Source organism: Equus przewalskii, chromosome 2, assembly GCF_037783145.1.
Source record: "Equus przewalskii isolate Varuska chromosome 2, EquPr2, whole genome shotgun sequence".
NCBI lineage: Eukaryota > Metazoa > Chordata > Mammalia > Perissodactyla > Equidae > Equus > Equus przewalskii.
In genome coordinates, this window is record NC_091832.1 from 6,720,978 (window position 1) to 6,734,787 (window position 13,810).

The window sequence follows — 13,810 nt, forward strand, 5'->3', positions numbered from 1 at the left end:
GTGAGAGAGAGACAAGGGAATGGCCAGAACACATACAACACTTATCGATTAGGTTTCCATCTTACATGGGCACGGTTTGTGGTGTCCCAAAACAATTATAATAGTAACGTCGAAGATCACTGATCACAGATCAGCATAACAAATATTATAATAACAGAAAAGTGTGAAGTATTGCAAGAAGTACCAAAATGTGACGCAGAGACATGAAGCGGGCAAAAGCTGTTGGAAAAACGGCACCAGTAGACTTGCTTGATGCAGAGTTGCCACAAAACTTCCAATTTGTAAAAAAAGCACAATATCTGCAAAGCGCAATAAAGCAAAGCACAATAAAATGAGGCGTGCCTGTATTGCGTGGAATATCTTTTTCCATCTTTTTGCTTTCAACCTCTATGTTTCTTTGTATGCAAAGTTAATCTCTTACAGATAGATGATAGATGAATCATATTTTGTAATCCAGTTTGCCAATCTCTGCTTCTAATTAGAGAGTTTAATTTATTTACATTTAAAGTAATTACTGATAAGGAAAGATTTGCTTCTGAGTGGTTGTTGGAGATAACAGTGTAACTAGTATCTTAAGTTTATAACAGCCTAGTTTGAGAAACACCATCTTAGTTTCAATAGTATACAAACACTCTGCTCCTATACGTCTCTGTGCGTTCTCATTTATAGTTATTGTCACAGATTACATCTTTATGTATTGCATGCCTATTAACATAGATTTATAATTGTCTTTTTGTGCATTTGCCTTTTAAATAATGTAGGAAAAAAAAGAGAAACCAAAAGTACAGTGATACTGGCTTTTATATTTACCTAAGCAGTTACCTTTACCAGGGTCCTTTGTTTCTTCTTGTGGCTTTGAGTTACTGTTTGGTGTCCTTTCATTTCAGTCTTAAGAACTCCCTTTAGCATTTCTTGTAGGGCAAGTCTACTGGTAATGAACTTTCTTAGCTTTTGTTTATCTGGAAATGTCATGATTTCTCCTTTATTCATAAAGGATAGTTTTGCTGCAAAGCTAGAAAATACTTAGTTGAAAGTTTTTTTCATTCAGGACTTTAAATATCTCATCCCACTGACTGCTGGCCTTCATGGTTTCTGATGGGAGCTCAGCCGTTAATGTTATTGTGGATCCTTTGTGCCTAAGAAGTTCCTTGTCTCTTGCTGCTTTGAAAATTCTCTGTGTCTCTGGTTTTCAACAATCTAACAGTAATGTATCTTGGGGTATGAATTTCTTTGAGTTTATTCTGCTTGGAGTTCATTGTAATTCTTGGATATGTATAATTGTGTATCTTATCAGATTTGGGAAGTTTTTGGCTATTATTTTTTCACATTTTTTTCTGTATCTTTCTTCCTTTTAAGACTCCTATTCATATTTAGTCTGCTTAATAGAGAAGAAAACAAATAAATAAGGAACTCAGGAAACAATACAGGAAGCAGAAAAAAGTTTCAGAAAAACTATTGGTGTCCTCAGAAATGAGATGGTAACCATGAGCAAGTTCAGAGTGCTGTAAAAAGGAATAATCCGAGAGTTCTTAGAAATGTTCCCTTCCTCCATGTGAGGATACAGGGAGAAGTCTGTGACTTGGAAGGGGGCCCTCACTCAACCATGCCAGCTCTATGATCTTGGACTTCTAGCCTTTAGAACTGTGAGCGATAAACGTCTGTTGTTTAAAAAAAAAAAAAAAAGAAAAGAAATGAAAATATGATAGGTTTCCCCGATTGCCCCTCACCAAGTTTTGAAGAGTTGGAAGATAAAGTTGAGAAAATCACCCAGGAAGGAGAACAAAGAGATGGAAAATGGAGAGAAAAGGTAAGATAATTGGAGGATCAGTGTAGGAGGCCTAAAGTCCAATTAACAGGAGCTATAGTAAGATAACAGAGTAGATGAAAGGGAGGAAATTATAGAAGACACAATGCCAGAAACAGTTTCTGAAAGTGCAAGACTTGATTTAGATATTAAAGGAGCCAACTGAATGCCCAGCAAAATGAATGAGGAAATATCTGCACCAGAGCATATCACTTGGAAATTACAGAACACTGAGGCAAAGAGAATATCCTAAAAGTTTCCATAAATTAAAGAACAGTTCAATAAAAAAAAGTGAAGAATAAGAATGGCGTAATTTTCTCAATGTAATCCTAGAAACTAGAAAACATTGAAACAATACCTGTAAGACTTTGCCTGAATGATTTCTAATCTAGAATTTTAAACCTAACTAAAAATATGAAGATAGAATACAGACATTTCAGACATGGAAAGTCTTATAAAATTTACCTCCTACTGGGGCTTAAGGAGGTCCAATAAATAGCAATCTCTTTCCTTCTTGAATTCTGAACAAATTAAGAGAGACAAAGGAAGCATATGGAGACCAGAATATTATTTTTATTATGGATAAGGGTCACTTTGGAGAATGGGACTTACATTTTCAAGTGGTTTGCTAATCCTCAGTGCCAGAATTAGATTTACCCACTAAGGCACAGGCAGATCTGAACAACTTACAGGCCCTGTGCGGTGCTTGTACATGTTAAGTGTTAGAGTATGAATAAGAGAGTAGAAATTTCTTTGTGAACAGCTGGATGCAAAGATGAAGGAGAGAGGAAGATGCTAAATTTTGCCCAGATCATTTTTCCAAACTCACTGATGAAATAAGTTACCCTACTCCTTAGGAAAGGAATGAATGAGGGGAGTGGAAAGAAGTCAGGAATGTTATGATAATGGATATTCCTGTGCACAGAATGAAATGTGAGAAGGGGGACATAATTATTTTCTTTAGTGTCTTTCATGTTTCCTTTCTTGGAAAGCTACTGGAAGATGTGCTCCATCGATAAAGAGGGAGTAAATCATGGAAGAGGAAAACAAAAGAGTCAGCCTGAGAGAGTGGATGGCAATTGGTAGGATGATAGTGAAAGGAAGTCTCCGGTGACAACTGTGGTGAAAGTCTGGTAATCACCAGAGAGCTCCAGGTCAGGAGAAAACCAGGCCAAGAAGAGAGAACAACAGCAACAAAAACAAACACATAGATTACGTGATGTGTTTGAACATACTGAGAGAAGATTTACAGTTTTGTCAATGAATTGTTGATAGGTATATAAAAAGAACTTAAGAAAAATGAGGCAATGATTAATTCCAGGTAAAACTGAAAAGTATACCAAAAGGGAAGTATGATTATAGTGTATATATATTACTTAAGTCAGAAGGCTAGGCTTCTATGACAAAGAGATCTGGTAATACAGTGGCTTAAAAAAAGAGTTTTATTTTTGTCATGTAATAGTTGCTAGGTAAGTGGTCACCAGATCCAGATGAGTAGTTTTGTGTGGTCATTTGGAAGCCCTAGTTCCATTGATTGTGTTGTCCAGCCAAAGGTATGATCAAAAGCTAGAAGTGCGGGACTTTGGGTATGTTAGAAATGTTGGATGTCAGTCCTCACTCCAAACCTACTGAATCAAAATCTGCATTTAGGAACTAGTTGGTTCCTATTCACAAAAGTTTGAGACTCACTGGTCTGGAACATAATTGTTGGCTGTATGATTGAAGATAGATGATTCAGAATTTTATCCAGTAAGAAGGGGAAAACATGGAGGTGCTAAGAACTTGATCTTAAGGACACAGCTAAGTGCAGGGAAGGTTGGGAAATGTAGTCTAGCCATGTGCCCAGGAAAAAGGAGAAAATGAATTTTGATGGACATCCTGAAAACTATCCATAAAATCTGGCTCAGCCATGAATAATATTGGCATGCCGTATTAAAATCATTCTGGGAGGACGGGGGTGGGATGAGAACGTGAGTCTGTGCAATTCTGTCTGTCCCTAGGGGAGTGTTTGAGACAGCCAAATCCTTTTCCATAATGGGAAGTAAGTAGGTAATTTCTAAAGCTAAAACAAAATAAGAAATAGCAGCTTAAACATGTAATCCAGAAATATGGAGATAGATCTCAGAAGAAACAGCTGAAAGAGTTGAAAGTAGTTCCATCTGAGGAGAGAGATTGGTAGTTGGTAGGAGAATACTGTTTTGCCTTGTAGTACTGTTGACTTTTTGAACTGTGTAAATGTATTTGTTTTATAAAAAGCAAACTGGAAAAGCAAATCCCTAAAGTCCAAATAGGAAGTAAACATGTGAAAAGTATTAAGTGCTAAGGGTTATGAGAAAGGTAAGAGCAAAGTTCATAGAAAGAGGCATACTTATCTGAGCCCACCCTGGGTGGGGGATGGATTAGGGAAGGCTTTCTGGAAAGGAGACATTTTCTAGTTACAGTAGACAATATAGGGTATGATGCAACTAAGCGTCTTTTGGATTTATAATATTTTGTTTTTAAAGTGCGAACAATTAAAAATAATTTAAGCTAACTTTTCATTAACCCATTTAACAAATTGAGTGTCTATTTTGTACTGGGCACTGTGACAGGCACTGAAGATATAATGGTAAGCAAAGTCAGAAATGGTTTCTTACCTCTTGGAGATTACACTCTAGTGGAGTGACTGATGTGAATCAAATTCTTCATCGTGTGTAAGATTGTATGGATTGTGGTTTCCCTTCACTTCTACTTTCAGAGCCACTCTTTAGAGCACTGATTCTTCAAGTGTGCTCCCCATCTAGCCACATGAGCATCACCAGGGAACTTGTTAGAAATGCAAATTCTCAGGCTCCCATCCCAGACCTACTGAATCAGAAACTCTGGGAATGAGACCTTCCAGGTGCTTGTAATGAATGCTAAAATTTGAGAACTACTGCCTTAAAGGTAATTAATATTTTAAGCTTGGTTTATTATTGCTAATATTTCAGTGTTAAAAATAACCAACAGCATATGCCAGATTATATAGTTATTAAGCATTGAGTGACTTTTAAAATGTTTAATAAGGGGCCGGCCTGGTGGCACAGTGGTTAAGCGTGCACATTCTGCTTCTCAGCGGCCCAGGGTTTGCTGGTTTGGGTCCTAGATGTGGACATGGCACTGCTCAGCAAGCCATGCTGTGGCAGGCGTCCCACGTATAAACTAGAGGAAGATGGGCATGGACGTTAGCTCAGGGCCAGCCTTCCTCAGCAAAAAGAGGAGGATTGGTGGCAGTTAGCTCAGGGCTAATGTTCCTTAAAAAAAAAAAAAGTTTAGTAATATATTCATTTAGAATTTATTAAGCACGTATCTTGTATAGTAATTCCGTCTCTAGAGTCTTAGTTTATGTGTACTCCTTTTGCTTAGCAAGCTTTTTTCCATAGAGAACATTGTCTACAAATGCTGTCTTTTTTTTTTTTTTAAAGATTGGCACGTGAGCTAACAACTGTTGCCAGTCATCATCTTTTTTCTTCCCCCCTGCTTTTTTCTCTCCAAATCCCCGCAGTACATAGTTGTATACTTTAGTTGTGGGTTCTTCTAGTTTTGGCATGTGGGACACTGCCTCAACATGGCCTAATGAGCGGTGCCATGTCTGTGCCCAGGATCCGAACCCTGGGCGGCTGAAGCGTGGGGCACGGACTTAACCACTCGGCCACAGGGCTGGCCCCGCTGTCTTTTTTTTTTCTTTTTTTTATTTGATTGAGGTATTGTTCATATAGAATATTATGTTAGTTTCGGGTGTACAGCATAATGATTTGATATCTGTATGTATTGCAAAATGATCACCACAGTAAGTCTAGTTAACATCTATACAAATTCTATGTTTCTTTATGGAGCCTGAGGGATTCCTGGAAATTTTCTATAACTTGTAAAATTATCAGAACCAGTATAACATTAGCATCACTGTATTTCAGGATTTACATAGAATCATAACATTTTAGTTGGGGTAGACTCTAAAGATAGCCTGGTTCACCCACTCATTATATAGTATAGAAATCTGTGACTCAGAGAGGGTCAATGTCTTCTTGTACAGGGTCATTCAGTAGCTGGTAGGCCTCAGTGGTTGGAGGCCTTAGCTGAAATTGGTTCATTTTGTAATTTTTTTTGGTAAAGCAATAGCAGCTTCTGATAACTTTTTATGATTATGCCTTACAGTAGTTTCCTTGTCTCTCCCATGGAAGGATTACTTGAGGAGTATAGTTATTGCTGTGATTAGGTTCTCTGTTAGTTATGCAAAAGTTATTGCAGGTAAACTTTCTTAGTTAGTGCACCTAAACAAGTCTTGAGTCTCAAGGCCCCAGAACTTGTAGGCCAGTCTGCCAGTTGAATGATGGAAATTATAGAAAGACATCAAAAACTTCTCATTGTGGCTGGCCCTGTGGCCGAGTGGTTAAGTTCGCATGCACTGCTGCAGCGGCCCAGGGTTTCACTGGTTTGGATCCTGGGCACGGGCATGGCACCACTCATCAGGCCATGCTGAGGTGGCATCCCATGTGCCACAACTAGAAGGACCCACAACTGAAATACACAACTATGTTCTGGGGGGATTTGGGGAGAAAAAGCAGAAAGGAAAAAAAAAAGATTGGCAACAGTTGTTAGCTCAGGTGCCAATCTTTAAAAAAAAAAAAGACAAACTTCTCACGGAACACTTCCAGTTTTTGCCGAAGACTTCAAGTTTGCAGCAGGAAAAGAGGAATGTGAAAACATGAGATTGGAGTAGATATTCTTTTAATTGCTAGTGATTTTGAATGTCTCCTAAGTAGGCAGCATTGTGGTAGGCATTTGTAAGGATTCAAGGAAGAGAGAGAGATGATTAGAACTAGAAGTAGGAAATAGACTAATGTCTCAATGATTTATTTAAAAATGAAATGAAATACATTCTAAATACCAACCGTTTTCTATATTCAAATACTTTTTAAAAAGAAATTTATTAAACATTGTTTGTAATTTCTTGATAATAATTGGTTATGTAAGATTAGAATCTCATTTACTACTCATTTACCACATTCTAAAAATGTAACCAGGAACTAAAAAGTGAGTCTGACATCTTTTAATTTGGTTCAGCCAATTTTGCTATGAGTGTGCACTGGGAAGCAATGCACCTTATTTTCAAAACCCTCTCTCTTCAGAGAGAATGTCATTTCTAGGAATTATGAGTTTTTTGGGAAAATTTTGTTCTGTTGATGGCTTAAAAGAAAAAGTTAAAAATAGCAATTTTGCTATAAAATTACCACACTTTTTTGTTTTGAAACAATAGGACATTTGCTACTCTTAAAAGATGGGGAAGATTAGAAAATAAGTATAGTCTATTTTTTCATAACACATCGTTCCTGTTAAAAATTTAAAGGTACTTTTAGTCATATGAAACAGATTACTCACTTAAAGTGAAACCTGGCAATTTTCTGATTCTTGAACTCCTCACTAGCGTTTAACTATATTAAGTACCTTAATTTTTAAAAATCTTTGTAGTTTTAATTTATTTATACAAACTTGATTTATAGTTTTTTCTTTTTGAGTGGAGGAACAGTGCATCAAAACAGTTTTATAAACAGAATTGTGGATCAGCGTTGTTATATCAAGTCTTTATTGTTTATCAAGTCTTTCTTTGTCAGTAAGATGACATCTACAAAATTACTAGAGTCGTTATCATAGAATAGCATTATAAAATTTAAAATATTTTGAATTGTATTTTTATATATTAATATATTGAATTATATCCAGTTATACTGGATAAGGTAAAACTGATCTTTTAGAAATAGAACCCATTTTTATTTTTAAAATTAGGAGCATGTGGCAGTTTCTACAAGAATTTAGGTGCAGTCATATATTTGACATCTGTTTTGACAGTTTTATAAAACACCTTATCAAGAATAATGAAAGCAAAATGCATTAATTAAATAAATTCAAATATCCAAAAACGGGGAGCAGAAGCATTCTTTTATAGATAAAAGTGCTATAGCTTTTTACTGGAAAATAATGTTAGTCAAAAAAGAAATTAATGATGGAAATCTAGTATGGTTTTGGCCTAAATTTTAATTATTATAATTTCTTAAATTATTACTTTGTGAAATAATTTAGAAAGAAGCACCTCGTAAGTTTTTTTTAATAAAAGACAATGTTAACCTGGACAGAGATTAAGGCAGAGAATTGTCCCATAAACAGGAATTATAAACGCTAGGTCTAAGTTGAGTAAGATGTTTCAGTGGAGACATAACCAGGTAAGTTTATTTATTTTTTTCTTCCCTTTTTTGGAAATAAGCTTTGGCATAAACACAGATAGATGGGTGTAAATGACTTGTGTTCTGAGGTTTTTATTTTATGTAATGTTTCTGTGTTTATGCAATATATAGTTATATGATTAGAGGTGTCAACTGCCCAAATTTGTAATTTAGTAAATTAACCAAGTGAAATCAAAGGTTCTACATGCAGTTTGCTTTTGCTGACTCTAATTTTTATTCATATTATTAATCTTTCTTTAGAGACATAGGTCTGAATTTAAGGCATACAGGGCAAAGTGACCAGTAAAAACATCCTGATTTCCGTAAAATCTGGTATGTAAGGTATTTCTAATACAGAAATAATTTAACAAAATTCAGTATTTTCATTTTTTATAGTGTGTGCTCTGTGGAAAATGCATAATTGTCCGTATTATATTTTAGAACAAAAAGGGTTCTGACTGATTTTAGTGTTCTTACTATCATCTTTTTAAAAAAACATTCTTTTTTTAGAGCAGTTTTAATTTCACAGCAAAATTCAGCAGAAAGTACAGAGTGGCCATATACTCCCTTCTCCAACACAGGAATAGCCTCCCCCACTATCACCATTCCTACACCAGAGTGGTACATTTGTTACAATCACTGAACCTATATTGACATGTAATTATCACACAAATTCCATAGTTTACATTAGGGTTTACTCTTAGTGGTACATGTTCTGTGGGTTTTGAGAAGTGTATAATGACATGTATCACCATTATAATACCATATAAAATATTACTATCACTTTTTAACTCTGGGTTTCTATTGCTTTTTAAATTTTTCTTACCTCAGAAGAGTTTAAACTCCTTTATACTTGAGGTAGAGAAAGTCCATTGACATTGTTTCTCCATGTTTAGAGAGTCAAATTTGAAGTAGGTAAGTGGTATAAATAGGTGGTGTTTAGTAGGAAAGTCATGTGGGCAAGATCACACCACTTAGACTTCCATAAACTGATTCCATATGTTGTATATAGTTTGGAATTCTTGTGTTTTCTTTGTTCCATTTCCTTTTATGTTAATTCTGGTGCATCAATTGCAGGTTTTATTTTCCTTTCAGATGAAATTCTTCGTAATGTAAAACAATGTTCTACTTGTAAAATTCTCTTGTTTTGATGTCATATTGCCATAATTACATTAGAACCTCCTTTATGGGCATTTGGCTGTAATTTACTAAGTAGGCTTTAACTCCTCATGTACTTTTCCGAGTATTTTTAGTTTTTACTATTTCTTCAGTTTTGAGAACAAATTTTAGAATTTTTCTTATGTTTCACCAATTTTTAAAAAATAGCATTTTAAATAACAGATCTTACGTTTTTCTTTTTTTTTAACCCAATAGTTTGCTTGCCTAAACTGGATTTGAAGCAATTCAGACTACTGGAAATCTGCCATTTTACAGTATCACAATTGGAAAGAAGCAGGTTTTCAAATAATGGAAGAGTCTAAGACCTCTAAAAATGAAAATCATGAACCAAAGAAGAATGCTTGGGCTCTTTCTGAAGAAAACAAAGCAGTTAAGGTTATAACTAATCAAACTTTGAAAGTTAGAAATGATAAATCCATAAAAGAAATTGGGACCAGCTCTCCAAATAGGAATAATAGTAAAAAAAATAAGCAAAATGATATTTGTATAGAAAAAACAGAAGTTAAATCATGTAAAGTAAATGCTGCCAACGTTCCGGGCCCTAAAGATTTGGGATTAGTCCTTCGAGATCAAAGTCATTGCAAAGCAAAAAAATCACCTAATTCACCGGTTAAAGCAGAAAAGTTACCTGTTTCACAGGCAAAAGTAGAAAAGGCACCCAGTTTACAGGCAAAAGCAGAAAAATCACCAAAGTCACCTAATTCACCAGTGAAAACAGAAAAGGCACCCAGCTCACAGGCAACAGCAGCAGAAAAGGCGCTTAGTTCACAGAGGAAAGCAGAAAAAGGACCCATTTCTCAGATGAAATCAGAAAAGGCGCCCAGTTCACCAGCAGAAGCAGAGAAAGTGCCCAGTTTACTTTTGAAAGAAAACATGAGACAGACAGAATTACAGCAGATTGGGAAAAAAATTCCAAGCTCCTTTACTTCTTTGGACAAAGTGAATAGTGATGTTGTAGAGGGAAAAAAATCTGCTCTGGAAAACTCGCCACGATCTCAGAAGCAGCAAACACGTACAGATAATACTGTTGATTCTGATGATAGTGCTTCAGGAATTGAAGACATATCGGATGATTTGAGTAAGTACAAATTAGATTATCCGAGTCACATTTTTGGAGGAATTTTCCTGTACTGATATTCTTTAGGTTATCCCTAGTTTGAGTTTAATTGCTTTAATTACAAAAAGGACATTAATAATACAACTTCTAAGCTGAAAAAGAAACTTTTATTTATTATGGTAGCTAAAAACCCTGTGCAAATATAAACTTAATGGCTCCTGTAGTTGGTATGTACACACATAGACTCACACACATATTCTCTCTCGCTCCCTCTCTCTGTTTTTAAATGGTCCTGGTAATATATTGCTCATCCATTCACCAAACATGTATGTATTGAGTTCCTATTACATGCCAAGCACGTGTTTACAGTGGAAAACCAAACAAACACAACCTCAAGGAAGCTTCTAGTTAGGTGGGGGTGATATGGAGAAGCAAAGTGGTGATTTAGTTCAGTGCCAAAAATTTAGTGTTGAGAAACTACATGATTTAATTGAGTGATTTAGACTTTGGTTTGAGAAAATCCGTGATATAAATATGAGACTGCTAGTATGACTGAGATTCGGTGTGACTGGAACAGGGAATTGGGGAGGAAAGTGGCAAAAGATGCAGCTGAAAAGGCACACAGGAGCTGGAGAATAAAGGACCTTTTTAGGACATGATAGACAGTTTGGACTTTATTATGAGTATTTCAAGAAGCCATTAAAGAGTTTTAAGCAGGGTAGTGCTATGATCAGAGAGTGAGAGAGCAAGTGATAGTATATATTTTTTTATCTTTTTGCCTATAGTACAACAAATTCTTTTGACAGGAACAAGGGTGGAAACAGATTAGTTAGGACACTGCTGTAATGTATGTACTTAAGAACTATCAGTGTAAAATTCATTTTCTTTTGGGACCTTGATCTTAGCTTTAACTAATTGTTTATAAATATTGTCCATGTCTTTTGAGTACTTTAATCCTGACTTTGTTTAAATTAATGAATTTTCCCTGGCAGTCTTTTTTCCTGATGTTTCTGTGGCTAGGAGAATAAAGCCTTTCCCTGATGTTTAAACAGAAAAATAGCTATTTCTAAATCATTATTTATCATAGTTTGAGAAACCGGTAAAGAGTTCAGAAATAGCTTTTTTTATTTCTGGTGGTACACAGACGATGGCATATAGAGGTATCTTTATGTGTGTAAGAAAAAATATGAACTTCATTATTTTATAGATATGGCTTAAGACAAAGCCAAAAAAAGTAAGTCAATTTAAAGACACTATAAAATTAATAGTACTACTGGTGTTTAGATATGGGGAATCTAAACGTGATAGTATGGGATGGTTGAAGTTGGGAAATACTGTGCATGAATCACTTGCAAGGATGTGATCACTAGAGTTAGTGAAAAATCTGATTTAAAGATTATTTTTTTAAAAGGCAACAAAATAAATGAGATGACAGTGAGATAATTGAGTGTGCGCTCGAGTAAAACCACATAGGTTTTGAATCGCATCTTCCCCACTTAATAACTTTGAATTTTGGATAAGCTTCTTATCCTTTAAAACATGTCTCAGTTTCCTTGTTTTTTAAAAAGTGGACATGCTGCTGCCTATGTTATAAAGGTTAAGTGAAATAATCCAGTAGAGTGTTTCATGTTGTACCTGACACATAGGCATGCAATGGCAATGAGTATTCTTTATTATTATTAGTTCTGCAATTAAATGCAGTTTTGTGATTTGTTAACGTGGAGAACAAGTTGAACTATAGCTTAAGGAAGCTAGTAGATTAAGTAGAGTTCCTTTTGGGAGGCTTGGTTTAACAAATTAGTAAGAATGATTTACAATATAGCAAAAATTTTTTATAAATAAGTGCTTCTCATGTTTATATGTATAGTATCTTCCTTGAAGTATGTTCTTACGTAATTGTTTAACACTTTTTTCTCATATGAAAAAATCCAAGTTAATATTTGAATTAATGATTTTTCATTAGATTGCCCCTTTGTAAATTAAATAGAATAAAACCTTTATATCTAGATCATTGTCTATTTGGATTTAATAGGCTTTATAGAAATTTGATCTCAGGCCCACTTGAGATTAGTGGACTAATCTTCATTAGGCCCAACTTTGGCTCCCATTTAGCGCTTCTCCCATATTTCCTTTTGCCATTCATTCATTCACTAAATTTTTTTTTTTTTTTGAGGAGGATTAGCCCTGAGCTAACAGCTGCCAATCCTCTTTTTGCTGAGGAAGACTGGCCCGGAGCTAACATCCGTGCCCATCTTCCTCTACTTTATATGCGGGATGCCTACCACAGCATGACTTGCCAAGTGGTGCCATGACCACACCCGGTATCCAAACTGGCGAACCCTGGGCCGCTGAAGTGGAACATGCACACTTAACCGCTGTGCCACCAGGCCGGCCCCATTCACTAAATATTTTTTTGGGTGTCTCCTATGTGCCAGGTACTGATTTAGTCACCAGGATATAGCAATGAACAAAACAGACAACATTACTCTTATGGAGTTGTTATTCAAATTAGAGGAGACAGATAATAAACTTGGTAAATAACAAAAGTATTTAATAAGTTAAGTGGTGGTAAATTTTATGAGAAAAATAAAACAGGAGAGGTCATGGGGAATAATGCTTCTGATTCTGTGGCAGTGTTTTAAATTTAAATTGTCACTAAGAATGTGGCATTAGAGCAAATACTTGAAGGAAAGAGGTAAGAGAGTGAGCCTGGTGATTATTTGAGGGGACAGTAGTCTAAATCTGGGCTTCTCACACTTTAATTTGCATATGAGTCACCTGGGAATCATATTAAATGCAGATTCTTGGACTCCATTCCCAGAGATTTTTGGTTTAGAAAGTCTAGAGTGGGGCCTGAGATACTATATTTCTAACAGGCTCTGGAATGAGATTGATGTTGCTGGTCAGGATCATGCTTTTGAGCAGTATAACCTGCTCATCTCCGTACTTTTACTTACACCACTCTTCATTGTGTTTTCAACATTGCAGCCAGAATGATCCTGTTAAAATTGTTCAGATCATGTTAGTACTGTCTAGAATGTTTCAATGGTTTCCCATACCTCAGAATAAAAGCTAGTGTCTTTGCAGTGACTTGTAGGGCCCTATGTGATCTGTGGCACTCTCCCACTTCTCTGCGCTCATTCGTCTCCTTATCACCTTTTATTTTTCTCTGCTCAAATTGCCTAGTTTCCTTGCCGTTCCTCAAATGTGAAGGCAAATGTCCACCTGATGGCCTTTACATTTGCTTCTTTCTCTGCTTGGGAGACTCTTCCCCCAGATGTCCATGTGGCCAACTCTCTTACCTTCTTCACTTTCTCAGTGAGATATTTGCTGTATCACTTATCTAAAATTTACCACCCCCTCCTCCATCTCTGACACTCCTTATTCCTTTTACCTGTTTACTTTTTTCCATAGTAACTTTTTCTCTATCACCATCTGTCATATTTTTAATTTTTCTTATTTACCTTTTTATATAATAATTTTATTGAGATGTAATTCACATGCCATAAAGTTTGCTGTTTTAAAATATATAGT

General features: G+C 35.6%; 1 protein-coding gene across 19 annotated transcripts in view; it reads left to right on the top strand.

Annotated features, from left to right (window-relative positions):
- The window catches only part of TUT4 (terminal uridylyl transferase 4), a 127,707-nt gene that overhangs the window by 16,523 nt on the left and 97,374 nt on the right, over positions 1 to 13,810 (top strand). For all 19 annotated transcript variants that reach the window (XR_011537358.1, XM_070609628.1, XM_070609620.1 and 16 more), the window contains one exon: positions 9,415 to 10,297. Coding sequence is in view for 18 of the 19 variants with exons in the window: in XM_070609628.1 (XP_070465729.1) it covers positions 9,508 to 10,297 (790 nt within the window). In the remaining variant the exon portion in view is untranslated. The remainder of the gene's footprint in view (positions 1 to 9,414; positions 10,298 to 13,810) is intronic.